This window comes from Microcebus murinus, chromosome 7, assembly GCF_040939455.1.
Source record: "Microcebus murinus isolate Inina chromosome 7, M.murinus_Inina_mat1.0, whole genome shotgun sequence".
Classification (NCBI taxonomy): domain Eukaryota; kingdom Metazoa; phylum Chordata; class Mammalia; order Primates; family Cheirogaleidae; genus Microcebus; species Microcebus murinus.
In genome coordinates, this window is record NC_134110.1 from 36,557,150 (window position 1) to 36,572,951 (window position 15,802).

A 15,802-nucleotide genomic window follows, 5' to 3' on the forward strand; every position below is an offset into this window, starting at 1 on the left:
AATTTCAGGAGAGAAACTGTCTTAAAACATCCAGAACTTCCCCTTCCCCGGAGTTGGCACAAAAAAGAAATGCTGACTTGGCACACAGCTGCCCCGACTCAGTCTCTTGCTGTTCTGAGATTCGGGGTGCAAGGAAGGCAGGCTCTGCATCCTGCTCATCTGCAGCAACTCTGCGTGATGAGTGGCTGGATCATTGCTCTCAATTTTCTCTCACTAGATCTGCCTTGTTTTTGAATAGGAATGCTAGGTCAGATCTTCCCCCATTACCTTTCCACTCCCAGAAGCAGGAGTTTAATGTTGAAGGGAGTGCACACAACAGTAAGGTCCAAACGGCAGCATCCAGCTTGGAGTCTGGCATTACCATCTGTGTGACTTTGGGCAAGTGACTTGACCTCTCCAGGCTCCAGCTTCCTTACCTGTAAAATGGGAATAAAACACCCCAATGAAAGTTCCGTGGATGTACAAAATGGTTTGCATATTTGGTCACTGCTTATGTCTATAGAGTTCTTCAACAGATACTTGTTGAAAGAATGAATGAATGGGCTACATTATGTAGCACTGGGTGGTTGTGAGGATGAAATGAGATTATGAAGGTAAAAGGCCTGACATGGAGAGGTAATAGGCATATCTTAATTCTCTCAGAGCCTTGGTTCCCTCATCTGTAAAATGGAAATTTATACTACTTACAAGTATCTATCTCTCAGAACCACTGTGGCTGTCACAGTGAGGGCATGAATTGAGAACCACTTTGTGAAATCACAACTTCCTTGCTAGTCTAAGCATGGTTGCTTTCAAACTTTTGGGCAAGCAAGTGAACCCTGTGTTTTGTAAGGTGACCTGATACTCTCAGTAAACTCAGGAGGTCTACAGAAAGGAAGTTAAAACCACTGGCTTTGGAGATTAATTTGTAGAGACTGTTATCTACACATCGGGCTGAGCAAGCTCAGACTACTACAGTGGTCTGTGTACTTTTCTTTTCTTTTCTTTTCTTTTTTTTTTTTTTTTTTTTTTTTGAGACAGGGTCTCACTCTGTCACCCAGGCTGTAGTGTGCAGTAGTGCAATCATAGCTCACTGCAGCCTAGAACTCCTTGGCTCAGGCAATCCTCCTGCCTTAGCCTCCCATATAACTGGGACGACAGTCATGTACCACCATGCCTGGATAAATTTTTTTTATTTTTATTTTTATAGAGACAGGGTCTCATTATGTTGCCCATGCTGCTCTCAAACCCCAGGTCGCAAGTGATCCTCCCACCTCAGCCTTCCAAAGTGCTAGGATTGCAGGCATGAGCCACAGCACCCATCTTGTGTATTTGTTTTTTTACCTTTATTAAAAAGAAGTCATGCAGGAGAGTAGAAGTAGACCAGTGGGTTTAGGCTCACAGACGTGGGGTGAAATTCCAACTATTTCACCTAAAGCTTTATGACTTGAGTACTTGTGTCTCATTTTCCTCATTTGTAAATGGTGCTGGTCATGATACACTGGATTATCATGAAGATTTGACTGCACATCTGCACAAAACACCCAGCACAATAAACATAGTCGACCTCCTTAACTAACTCCCTTGCCTTTCTTTTTTTCTGGAATGTTCAAGGGCACCATTTCTTCCAGATAACTGGGGGCCCGTCAATTCTGACTATGTTATAAGTTAGATACTCCCGTTTAGACCAGCTTATGCCTGATACCTGCCCAGTGGACATCATAAATGAGTTGGTTGAAGCTATTTCTATGTAAATAGAGTGGGTGTTGGCACAGTTTCAACAGGAAAGTGTAGGTAGAGTGACAAATTCATAAAATTTTTATGGTAGGATTCAACCTGTGTAATTAAAAGTTGTTATAACTAATAAAAATTAGCAGGTGCTACTATTTTTGAGAGTTCAATATTCACCAGGCTAAGTGTTTTACATGCATTATTTTGTGAACCATCCTAACAACCCTACACAGGGCCAGTTCTCTTCCTCATTGCACCTTAGAAAACTGAGAGTCTGAGACTAAAGGCACTAGCCTGAGATCCACAGCTAGTCAGTGGAGAAGCCAGCCTTCAGATCCAGGCCTGCCTTCCTGCAGACTCTATGTCTCCCTGGTGGTAGGGAAATAGAGGTAATTTCCAGCTCCCACAGCAGCAGGTGGTACAGCCAGCACCGGAATTCCTATACCCGATCCCAAACCTGAGAAGTTGGATATTCTTCATCCCACAGCACCAAACTGCTATTCTACTGAGGTTAGGTCTCTTCCTAATAACCTAATAAATTCATCCATTTATTTGACAGTGATGAGAATCTGATCTACAGAACAATCATTGCTACTGGATTATGCTTCCTGTCATTCCTCCAGCAATTTCTATAGATTGATTAATTGGCTAAAAAAGAGCCCTTTGAAGCATATAAATTGAAAGAAAAATTCCAAGATTCTTTATCTTTTACCATATAACTGTAACATTCCTCTTCAATAGTTCAATTAAAAGAAACAGTCTTCAATTGTTTGCTTGTTAGTTATTGCAGTATTTGTCCCCAGCTATATAGTGCTGAAAAATAATGATAATAATAATTCAGTGTGGTTTTTTTTATTTAAAAGAAATCTTAAGTGGAAGCCCACCATGAAAAACAGAGAGTAGACGGGCTCTATTTGAAAGGAGATGGTTTGCTCCCCTCCCCAATTAGCAGGTCCAGAGGCATCCTAAGTGGTTCCTCTGGGACTCTTGGACCCATCTTGGGATAGCCACAGGCCTGTGAAACAAGAAAGCCATTGGGCTTTGTCCATTAAACACCTTTGAGAGCTGACTATGCCTCATGCTAGTGCTACATGTTGTGCTAAGTGGAAATGAAAAGTGGCATTCCTTCCCTCTAGAACCTCAGAGTGTATGGAGAAGAAAGAGAAGGTGCAAATGTTTATAATGCAGGTGATCTGCAGTCATTTTCTCTTAATTTGTGGCTGTTTAGGCAAAGCAAACTATCCCTGGGGCTCTGCTCTGGAAGAATTGAACAAGACTTTTAACTCAAGCAGAATTGCCTCCGTTTTAGCTTTAAGAATGCTCAAAGGTCCTCCCCTAAAGAACTGATCTTGAAATGCATGTTGTGTTTGTGGTTCTTTGCTACCAGGAGCAGCCTTTCCAAAGAGGATCAATGTCTATAAATTGTTAATTACTTTTACATAGTTTCATTCTTATCTTTTATTTAAGGCAAATCCCAGACCTAACAAAATGAAAGGGAAAAAAATAAGCAGTACAGTTAAGAAATTTTAAGTCTTCTTGTCATGATTTTTGTTTTGTAGAGGGGAAAAAAAACATCTAAATGTCTTTTCATTAAGATGCTCCAGTGCATCCCTGTATAATGTTAATTGCCTAATGACATTAGCACCCTGTGCTGTTTAATAGTCCCTCACAATTAGTTGGCAAAGCACTTTAACATCCATTATCTCCTTTGGGGCTCACAACAGCTCTGTGAGTGAAGCAATCAGGTAGAGCCTTGTTTTACAGCCACTGTGAGGTCAGATTAAGCTCTGCGCCCAGAATCACCTGCCAGGCGCTATGCCTCTGTCGCAAAAGACTGTGGAGTTCAAAAACACAAACCTGCCAGTTTAATCCTAGAATCCTGTTTACTGGACCTATGGCCACAGAAAAAGCTTTTACTTTACTTTCCTGGGCTGCAGTTCCTTCATAAATGATAGGCAACCAAGTGGGCGTTGGTATATGCCAAGCACTATTCTAAACTCTCTACACTGGGAAAGTTTATTCACTCAATGTTTTTAATAAGACAGTGCTATTATTATTAACATTTTATATTAATAGATGTAGAGATTGAAGCATCTATAGAAAAGTAAAACAAATTCCCTATGACCTTTGCAGGCAGCAAGTGACAGTGGTCTGGCACTAGAGTACATGATATTAACCCTCACACCACAGTGATGGTCATGTAATAGAAAAATAAGAAAAACATAAATTGTGACTGACAATTATGCCTGTCAGGATAGTCTTGGTTACGCTTTAAATATCCTCCAAAATCTCAGTGGCTTAAAATGACAAAGATTTATTTACTTTTTTCACATTTTGTGTCCATTATGGGAGGATGCAGAGGTAGCAGGATCCACTGTACTTCACCCTGAGTCAAGGACCCTGGTTAGGAAGACTTCATCATGAGCCCCTTGACTGATGATGGTGGATACAGGAGAGAACATTTATAAAAGGGAGTGTGGTTGATTAGGCTCTTAAAGCATCTGTCCAGAAGTGGCATATATTACTTCTACTCACATATAACACCAAATACGCGGGAAGGTGTAATCCTATTCTATGCCTGGATACTGCAGTAGTGGACATAGTTGGTGTACAGCACAAATGACCACTCTCAATAATCCCCCTGACAGAAGCCCATTGGGAAAGTGCATCAGACACTGACATGCTCCTCTAAGACCTGGATGCTATTTCTTCTCTTGCCTTATTAGATTTTTTTCCCAATGACCCCCCACGGTTTTGGTTGTCAGTGGACATAGAGTTCCATATATTTTTTTTAATTTTTTCTTTTATTTTCTCATATTATAGGGGTACAAATATTGTTAGGGTTACATATATTGCCCCTGCCACCCCTCTCCCGCCCAGCCGTGCCAGAGCTTCAAGCATGTCCAACCTCCAGGTGGTATGGGTATGTACCACTCCCATTATGTGAGTATACACCCTTCCCCTCCTCCCCCTCCCACCTGCCCAACACCCGATAACAGCTTTTATTATTTTTTTGACATTTTGGTTGCATTGTATATTTTTGCCTCTCCCTAAAAAGTGTTAGAGGTAATCCCTTCCTCCCCCCACAAGGTCCCCCACATCCCTAAGATGTGAGTCTCCCCCTGCCCGAATCCCTGGTGAACACTGCCACTATTTGAGCACCACAGATTTAATCAGTCAGTACCAATTTGATGGCGAGTACACGTGTAGCCCGTTTTCCAGATCTTGTGTCACCTCACTTTGTATAACGGGCTTAAGCTTAATCCAGGATAGCATGAACAGTGATAGCTCACTGTCGTTTCTTAGCATTGAGTAATATTCCATTGTGAGCATATACCAACTTTTGGTTATCCACTCATGAATTGACGGGCACTTGGTTTTTCCCATGATCATGCAATAGTGAATTGTGCTGCCATATAAAACATATGTTTTTATAATACAATGTCTTATTCTCTTTTGGGTAGATGCCTAACAATGCTATTGCTGGGTCAAATGGTATTTCTATTTCTAGCTGTTTGAGGTATCTCCAAATTCTTTTCCACAAAGGTTGCACTAATTTGCAGTCCCACCAGCAGTGTAAGAGTGTTCCTGTCTCTCCACATCCTCGCCAGCATTTGTTGTTTTGGGATTTCTTGATATAGGCCATTCTCACTGGAGTTAGGTGTTATCTCAGTGTGGTTTTGATTTGCATTTCTCTGATGATTAGAGATTTTGAGCGTTTTTTTATATGTTTGCAGGCCTTTATTCTGTCTTCTTTGGAGAAGTTTCTCTTCATTTCTATTGCCCATTTCTTGATGGGATTGTTTGATTTTTCCTTGTTAATTCTTCTAAGTTCTAGATAGATTCTTGTTATTAGACCTTTATCAGAAGTGTAGAGAGCAAATATTTTCTCCCGTTCTGTGGGTTGTCTATTTGCTCTAATGATAGTTTCCTTGGCTGTGCAGAAACTTTTTAATTTGATCAGATCCCATTTGTTTATTTTTGATGCAGTGGTGATTGCCTTGGGGATCTTCCTAAAAGATTCTTTGCCTAGACCAATATCTGATAGGCTTTTCCCAACATCTTCTTCTAGGGTTCTTAAGGTTTCATGCCTTAGGTTTAAGTCCGTTATCCATCTTGAATGAATTTTTGTGAGAGGTGAGAGGTAGGGATCCTGGTTCACTCTTCTGCATGTAGCTAACCAGTTTTCCCAGCACCATTTATTGAAGAGAGAATCTTTTCCCCATTGTATATTTTTGTCTGGTTTATCAAATATTAGGTTACCGTATACTGATGGTTTTATCTCTGGTATCTCAGATCTATTCCATATATCAATGATTCTATTTTTGTGCCAATACAAGGCTGATTTAACTATTATTGCTTTATAGTACAGCTTGAAGTCAGGAAGACTGATGCCTCCCACTTTGTTCTTTTTACTTAAGATTGCTTTGGCTATACATGGTTTTTTCTGGTTCCATACAAAGTGTAGAATTATTTTTCCTAGATCTGTAAAGAATGCTGGTGGTATTTTGATGGGGATTGCATTGATTCTGTAGATCACCTTAGGTAATATTGACATTTTAACAATATTGATTCTACCAATCCATGAACAAGGTAGATTTTTCCATCTGTTTAAATCATCTGCAATTTCTTTTTTAGAGTTCTGTAGTTCTCCTTATATAAATCTTTCATGTCTCTCATTAAGTATACTCCTTAACTTAAAAGTTAAAGGTCAAAACAATGACCTAGAAACTAGAAACTTCAGCAGGGCCAAGAATCACCTCGCCCTTTATGTATAAGCATTTCTTCTAATATTCATGGCTTGCCTTTCTAATATCTAATATATTTCGGTATTTCCATATTATCAACCCAATTCAACTTTACTTTCCTATAACAATGATAATAATTCATTCATTTATCCTTTGAATAAAAGGGGAAGGTGTTTTCAGACCTGCTGTTGAAAAGGCACAATGCTGCAGGCTGTGAGAGAGACAAGGATGACTCAGACAGGAATACTGCCTTCAAGGGGCTTATACTCTTTATCAAGGAGCTTGGATATGTAGGAATATTAACAGAGTTTATTGAACACTCATCCATCCATCCACCCACCTACTCTGTAAACATCCACTGAGTGTAAATCAAGCACCAGACACAATGCAGTATTAAAAGAATTATATAAAATATAGTCATGCAAAGTTCCTACCCTCAGTTAGTTTACAGGAAACAGATGATTATAACACAGCACCCTGATTATTATTCACCCAGAATGCGATGAGAACACAGGGAAAGGCACGTAATGAAGCCTTCCGAACCAAGGTCCTTGACTCAGGATGAAGTATGGTGATATCTTGCTACCTCCCCATCCCTGAAAAATCAGAGCAACTTCCTGGCCAACATTATACCCAAGCTTCACCCTACAAAATGAGTAGGAGCCCTTCCACTGAATGAGGGAGCACCGTGGGTCCAGAGAGGGAAGAAGGAACACAGGGTGCAGACAGGATTTGTTCACAGATGTCTGGGGTCTGATGTGTGCATGAGAAATGAGAGGGATAATTGAGGCACATGAAGGAGTTTTTGTGCCAGAGTAGTAATTTTCCATTTTATCTTATAGGCCAAACTAGCTAAATATTTTGATCCCCATCTTTATCAATAAAATTACATGAAGACAAGCAAAATCTAATAAAAGTTTATTTATTATCTCTTCTATTAATTATTTTCATATGTTTAAAAATATATGCTATAAGATATACATTAAATATGGATTTTAAGAAGTAATGATGAAATAAATAATATTTTTAAGTATTTTTAATTTCAGTACAAAAATCTCTCTGCTTTCACTATTTCTTAGAGCAGTGGGTTTGAACATGTTCTTTTTTAAAAAAAAAAAATCACCATAGTTTATGATACAGTAACGTAAAGATCAGGTTCCAAATTCAGTTTATTTCTGTACCTGGCTGTAGTGGCTATCAGAGCTAAATATATATGTTGTAAACACAGGCAGATCTTGGGTGAGACTTGCATTGTTGGCTCTCATGGCACTAAGCAGTTATTCTGAAGCTCTGTGTAAGTCTGTCTGATAAATGTTTTTCTTCCTTGATATCTTTTAGTTATTCTGACAACATCGTTAGAAGGCAATACATTTTTATATTTTTAACAAATAGGTTCAAACCTCACCAAAACTCCTTTAGAAGATTTTTAAACAGGTTAGCAAATGTGCAGCTCTGATAATTATGGTAGGTGATAGAGGATAACTTAGGTTTGACAACAAAATTCTCATAAAGATGGAAACATTTCCAAACTTCCATTTTCAAAATGCTCTCTTCAGAGCATCAATTTCTTTAAAAATCAGTTCCTTTTTCACTCATTCTTAACCTGTCATCTTGAGTTTGAAGAAACAAATTAAGTACATATGTGTTTTTTTCCCAAATGTATGCTTAGAGGGAATATTAATGGCAACCCATTATCACAGAAAAAGCCAGCAAATTTAGAACACTTGTCTTTTTTGTCAAAGAAAAATGGATAACTCATCTTTAAGTTTGACAACTGTTTTTAAGCCTTTTGAAGTGACTGCATTTTTTACAGCAATGAAGATTTTTCTACCTATTCTATTTCAAAGTATTATATTCTACCATTTGAATTTCTATACAAATGACATCATTTAATCACAAACTAAAGTTGTTCAAAATACTCTGAAAGTGAAGAAGGGATGCATATGACTGTAGGAAATTCTCCAATGCATCTCAATGGATGACCCAGCTCTGCCCTGGGACAGAGACCACTGCTCTAGAGAGTAGGAGGTCAGAGAAGAGTGATAAGGTCACATTTGTGTTTAGAAGCAGCCTTTGGTAGCCATAAACAACATAGAGTGGAAGGAGGTTGGGCTGAAACATAGACTACATACTGAGGCATGATGATGCCTTGAAATAGGTTGTTCACAGAAGGACTAGCAAGAAAGAAACAATTATAATTTTGGTTGGAAACAGAATGTGTAATAAAGTGTAGAATCAATAATGTATCCCAAGTTTATGCATTATTAGGTGGAAAAAAAGATGCTGGTGCCATTCCCTGAGACCAAGATTATATAGCAGGTTTGGGGAGAAGATTTATAGAGCCCGTAAAAGTAAAGATCAAAGGTTAGGGGTGTTCAGAGGAGCAAGAGAATCCTTGCAATTACTACAGAACCCAAGAAGGCTTCATGGAAGAGGTGGCATTTGAATGGGCGAAAGTTGACTTTATGGGCAGACAAGACTGGGACTACTGCCAGAGGCCAAGGATGCCTACTCTTACCTTATGCACGTGTCTCTCTGTTCACCTATGTCAACAGGTATGTGAGGTCAAGGACAAAGCATGATGTTGACATGAGAATTGGAATCCACTCAGGATCAGTGCTGTGCGGCGTGTTGGGACTGAGGAAGTGGCAGTTCGATGTCTGGTCTTGGGATGTGGACATTGCAAACAAACTGGAATCTGGAGGAATCCCAGGGTAAGCCAAAGCAAATCAAGAAAAAATAATTTCTTGATTAACTGTTGTCATTTGCTCACTTTGTGACATTGTGTTCCTGTGTTCAGAATTCAGAGGTATAGATCTAAGAAGCAAATATTTGGAGGGAGACCAGATATTGAAATATCATATAACTATTAGCCCCAAAAATCTAGTAAAATGCATCCAAGGCAACAAGGATGGTGGGACGACACTGAGGTGTTCAGGTCCCTGCCCTGCATAGCACTGGTTCTTAGACATGGCTACACATTGGAATCATCAAAAGAGCATTTTAAAAATACTAGTGACCAGACACCATGCTGGTTCATTTAAAGGCAAATCTATCTTAAGTTCTTTTTTTTTTTTTTTTTTTTTTTTTGAGACAGGGTCTCGCTTTGTTGTCCAGGCTAGAGTGAGTGCCGTGGCGTCAGCCTAGCTCACAGCAACCTCAAACTCCTGGGCTCGAGCAATCCTTCTGCCTCAGCCTCCCGAGTAGCTGGGACTACAGGCATGCGCCACCATGCCCGGCTAATTTTTTTTATATATATATATATCAGTTGGCCAATTAATTTCTTTCTATTTATAGTAGAGACGGGTCTCGCTCTTGCTCAGGCTGGTTTTGAACTCCTGACCTTGAGCAATCCGCCCGCCTCAGCCTCCCAAGAGCTAGGATTACAGGCGTGAGCCACCGCGCCCGGCTATCTTAAGTTCTTAAATCAATTCTAATGGGCAACCAGAGTTAAAACCTACTGACTTTCTATGTATGGCCTAAGGCTCGATTCAGGAACTTCAGGCTCTTTCTTGAAAACTCAGCTTTCCAAATTTGGCTGGCAAGACTGATTGACGTATTATAGAATCCCCAAAGGTGCTAGTAGCCTACAAAGTCCAATTGGGCCTTGAAATATGGTATAAAGATTCTGTTTACACAGATTGGATCTAATAAGACCTCAAAAATATGTAAGCCAGTATGTTGTAGTATTTTCCGCAGACTCTCTTTCTGAGAGATGATAGATGGTTAGTTGACAGATAGATAGATAGATGATAGATAAATATGGATAGATGACAGATAAATAGACAGGTGGTAAATAGATAGTTACATAGACAGATAGTACACTTACATATATGCTCTCTCTAGCCCCTTCACCTGCCTTTGGAGTTACAGATTTCTCTGGTCTCTGCCATCATTTCTTGAAAATTATACTTAATATCAGGTATTATTGTATCATGGGAGAAAAAAAAGACTACAGAAGTGGAATCAGAGAAACTAAGATTTCTACTCTGCCCCATGCTAAGCTCTTTTATCTTCAGTAAATTACATAAAGCGTGTACCACACCTGGCATGTGATTTTCATGTGATTTGGGATGGCATCACTCTATCTGTGTAATCTAGGCCAGTATTTAACTTCTACGAATCTTGCTTTCCTCACTGCTTAGAAAGAGAGATAATACTACTCATGATATGCTATCTTGTGAATTTATTTCCCTCCTCCATGAGAGTTTGTTTCCTTATCTGCTAAATGGGCATAATTCACCTCACAGAGCTCCTCTGAGGATTATCTTGGGCAATGGGCATGAAATCCTTTGTATGCCATGCAGGGACAAGCCCCTGCCAGATATTGTTCTTACAGGAATCCCTCACTGTTTATGATGTGTCACCACTGCTCACTACACAGGTTTAGAACTAAGGTAACACTGATGTGTCACCATTGAGTTTCTTAAATCTTTAAATTCTTTGGCATTTTCCTGTGAGTAGCTACCTGCTAAAATTAAACAAGCCAAACAGCCGACCCATCTGTGTTTCCAGGCCTATGTCTTAAAGGCAGAGCTGAATGGGGAATTACCCATATACTTGGTAGATTCCCCTTGGAAATCTTAGAATATAGCTTTGAGGGTTTGTAAGATACGGCATTGGCATCTGGGAGCCAGTTTAGCTACTATTCTCTGTTACATTAAGAGTGACTGAGTTTAAGCCATGAGTATGAACTGTGGGTTTACTGCTTGCTGATTATGAAAGTTGGGGCAGGTTCCTTCATCTCCCTGCCCAGTTTCTTCACTGTTAACATTGGGTCAAAAACACTATCAACCTCAAAAATTTAGTTTCAAATGTGATAGCGTCTACCAAGTACGTAGTCTTCTATACAGCTTCCAGCTCCGCTTACTCATAGGGTGTTGCCAATGTGCACAAATGCAGAAATGCCAAAACAGGCCTCTAAACTCTGCATGGTTTGAGATTGTTTTTGTTTATATTCTTCTGCTTTTTTTATAGTCTTGTACTTTAAGCCCTCTGAGTCTTGGATCTCCAGAGCAGTGGTTCTCAAACTGGAGCAGTGCAATCACCTGGAGGGCTTGTTAAACCGAAGCTTGCCAGGTCCCACTCTCAGTCTCTGATGCAGTATATCTGGAGTGGGACCCAAGGTTGTGCCCTTCTAACAAGTTCCCAGGTGATGGTGATACTGCTGGCCTTGGTTGCAGACGTTGTGGACCACCATTCTTGAGCTTTTATTAAATGAGATGGTACATATAAAGTCCTTTGCCCTGTGCTCAATAAATATTGTGATTGTGGTTATGGTCACTACCATATGGCATACCTGCAGGGTCTCATAGAGACCCTGAAAGCAAAAGCTCTTATCTTAATCCTGCACTGCCACCAACCATTAATATGACTTTGAGCCAAATACTTATTCATTGTCTCCGGGCCATTTTCACCATCTGCAAAATGAGAAAAATAAATGCCTACCACCTAGGGTTGTTGGAAAAATGGAAATTATATGAGATAATCTGTGGAGTCAAGCATACAGTAATACCTCTGGCTTCAAGATAACATTTATGCAAAATTAGTGTTACACAATTGTTAGTCTTATTTGCTATCATGACTACTTTTGCTATATCCTGGCATTAAAAATTATCAGAAATTGTCAGGTTTACTTGAGATTCAACATGTGGGAACGTTGCCTGAGAACTGACTCATTTCCTTAGAGGGAAACACAATCCACATAATCTCATACACAAACGCCTTACCCCAAAGCTCAAGTTAGTAGCAAGAATGAAAAGAAACGTCTAAAACCAAGTTTCTATCAAAACATTTAAGTGTATAGTAATCAGAACTTTAGCAGAAGAATCGGTAATAAGTGAAGGTGAGAGCGTCTTTCACTGCTGAAAACATCTTGATGCATATATACAGATGTCAGTCCCCCTGCACACTCACAGCACAATAACACAACGTAGAATCCAGAGAAAATGCCAAATGGGGTTGATATTTAATTATTTTGAATGAAAATCAGCCATCAGACTTTACAAATCCCTTCTAGAAGGTTCATTTTGCCTAGGAGAAAAGGCAACCTTTTCCAGCACTTAACTCTTAGCTTGATCTGAGAAAGCAGACTGGGACTTCCATTAAATGGAAGGTCAAATGATTTGTTTTCTGTCGGGTCAACACCATTGCGTTCATATGTATTAACAAAATGTATCTCGAGAATATGTTATACTTATTCAGCACTTTCTCAAGAGAGATCAAACATTTTTCACACACATATTTAACATCTTGCACTTGAAATCAATGACTATATATGAGGATACTTATCTGGAAGAGGCAGAGAATATGCCTTAAATGATCTGATATGCACTGTTTGTAGTTGCTTTACATATCCTTTGCAATGAACTATCCTCTCTGTAAGGATAAATTTAGCAGAATGGGTTAGAAGGGTGAAAGGAAGAAGTGGAGATAGTACTAAAAGTACAATGCATTTTAAAATGCCACTCTAAAACATTAAAAAAAAAAAAACTTCTTTGTTGCCTTGGGTACATTATTCTTAGAATCACAAAGCCAAGCAAAGTATTAAGCATCTACTTTATTCATTCATTCATTCAAAGGCACAGAGCACTAAAGTCGACTTAAGGAAATGATTTCTGAGCTGAATCTGGGAGTAGGAAACTGTTAGTAAGCATGCAATAGCACATTGAATTTCGAGAATTGCTAATTACTTGAATAGCTGGGGACAGCACAGGAAGAGATAAAGGAGGAGTGTCAAAAAATGAGCTTAGAAGCGACAGGGCCAGAGAATGGAGGCCTGATTCAGAAGTTAGCTTGTCCCCTGTGAGCCTTGAGGAGGCATGGAATACACAATAGTAACATGATCACAATGACATTTTTTGGAATACTCCTAACAACTTAAGTATTTGCTTTTATAGTATGTATAGTGTACAATGCACTGTTCTGACTACCTTACACAAATCAGCTCTTATAATACTCACAATGATCTTACGAGATGGGTACCAAATTATTTTTCTCATTTTTCTGGGTTTTTCGAACACATAGAAAGGTTAAGCAATTTGCCCAATTATCTGTCAGCTGGCAAATGATATAACTAGGGGTTGAATCCAGGCCATCTAGCAACCAAGTCCATGTTCATAACCACCTAGCTAGTCCACCCCGACCACAGAACAACACAGTAAGTCATCTGATTGAGTTAGACACTTATGAGGACAGAAAAACTCTTCCCTAGAAGGATTTACTATATGAAGTTTCTAAGAATCAAGTTTGATCCTTAAGGCCCTGATATCATATGTTATTTTGCTAAAAAAGAAATTTGAGTCATGAACTATGGTGGCTGACAATTGTGCAGCAATGAGTCACTTAACTTGTGGGTTAGCCCAGCCAACTGCCAGCCTGCATGTGTCCTCAGCTTTGTTCTCTGCTCCTTATAATGTACTTTATAGAAGAAATTGTATCTTATGGTGGTCTTCCCAGAGGACCCTCACTGTAACAGTATGGACTTATAAGACCTGCCCTTATTCTCACGAAGGTTATATAAATAGGTTGGAGAAACAAGGCACAAATACATGAAAATGGAAATGACAGGAAAAGTTCCAAGACAATAAGTGAACTGTTGTTGCATAATAATTTGGACAACAATTGCCACTGGTGTCTAGAAACATTTACAACACTTGTTTTTGTAATATAATCAGCACCACTGAAAAAATTGTTGATTCTTAAAGTTCACTGGGACTAGGCTGACAGTCATAAGAAAAGACAAATGAAGTGCTTAGGTGTGGCTCAGCAGGGCTGTATTTCATCAGAGGCTGCAGTGTCCCTTGCAGTGAATTCAGTGATAATCTGCTCATGGATTTGTTCTTATACTTCTATTTTCTTTTATTCTCTCCATGTTTTAGGAGGACAAGTATTGTCCATGAAAACGTGTCCTAACAGTAACCCATGTGCAGCCCTGATGTTGGCTTTGCACAGCAATAGCCTTTGCAAGCAACATCGGGAATGTATAATGACCTATGCTTTGTACAAACAGGAGGATTCACATTTCCAAAGCCACACTGGACTGCCTCAACGGTGACTATAATGTGGAAGAGGGTCATGGTAAAGAGAGGAACGAGTTCTTGAGGAAGCATAATATAGAGACTTATTTAATTAAGCAGCCTGAGGAGAGTCTGCTGTCCTTGCCTGAAGACATAATCAAGGAGTCTGTGAGCTCCTCAGACCGGAGAAACAGTGGGGCAACGTTCACAGAAGGATCCTGGAGCCCCGAGCTGCCCTTTGATAACATCGTGGGGAAACAGAACGTAAGTCCTCTCTGCCCTCTTCTGGTCGGCCATGAATGCATGCTCGAGTGCATCTCCAGCCCAGCTATCTCAGAGAAAACTGATTCATCTTTAACCTTTTCTCCACTGAGCACCATAATTGCAAATGATCAAACATATCTCCATATCTCCCCAGGACAGAATTAACCTCTGAATACAATTTCAGGAAATGCCAGTGGATTCCTGACACCCTCTCCCGTTTATTTTTTTTTTAACCTAGTTAAAAATAAGTGTCATGTGAAATTAGAATGTAATTTTACCACAAAAAAATTCACCCACTTTGGAAAAGATCAAAACCGCTGTAATTAAACTAAAAGGGAGGGTCAAGTGCATGAGAATGCCCCTTTTTAGGCAGCTGGCTATCGGCAGTTCTGAGTTGCCCTCTGAGATTCAAAATCAGGAGGGCACTATTGATTTGGGAACTTGAAAGTAGCACCAAGTGATGCCCAGACTTAGGTAGCTCAAGAATAGCATGCAATTTCAAAGCCACCCACATACTTCTATTTTTATATAGCACGGATTTGCATCTTATATGAAGGACAGGGCTACAAAGTCAGAACATAAGGAGTAAATCATCAATAACCAAAAGTATTTTTTTAAAAAACATTGGAATCACATGAAACCCAAGGGGATGCTCAGACTCTGAGAGGCACTAGAGGCAGAGGCTTAGCAAGGTCAGGAATCAAGGTAGACAAGGAGATTCTGTTGTCCCCAGAATGCTTGCTCAGAGCACAGGGATAATCACCTGCTCTAATATGGATTTTCCCTTTAACTATTTAGACAGAGCACATAGAGTGAATTCATGTAAGTTAAACAGTGTAACTCCACCATACTTTTCTGAGGAAACAAATGAAAAAAGCCAATAGATGACTTACCTAACAGTTTCTGATGTCATCCTGAGCCAAGTAGAAGCTGAGAGTCCCATGAAGTAAATACACCAAGCCCATAGTGTCTGGACTTTTAAATCCATAGAACTGAATATTTCTCATTAATTTGTAGATAAGAAAAATCTCTCTGCTTAAAAGAAATTTAAAATAGAAAAGG

The 15,802-nt window shown here is 39.5% G+C and overlaps 1 protein-coding gene across 3 annotated transcripts in view; it reads left to right on the plus strand.

Annotated features, from left to right (window-relative positions):
• Positions 1 to 15,802, plus strand: part of ADCY8 (adenylate cyclase 8) — a 235,585-nt gene that overhangs the window by 118,397 nt on the left and 101,386 nt on the right. For all 3 annotated transcript variants that reach the window (XM_020289021.2, XM_020289023.2, XM_020289022.2), the window contains exons 6-7: positions 9,014 to 9,172; positions 14,470 to 14,740. In XM_020289021.2, the coding sequence (XP_020144610.1) occupies positions 9,014 to 9,172; positions 14,470 to 14,740 (430 nt within the window). The remainder of the gene's footprint in view (positions 1 to 9,013; positions 9,173 to 14,469; positions 14,741 to 15,802) is intronic.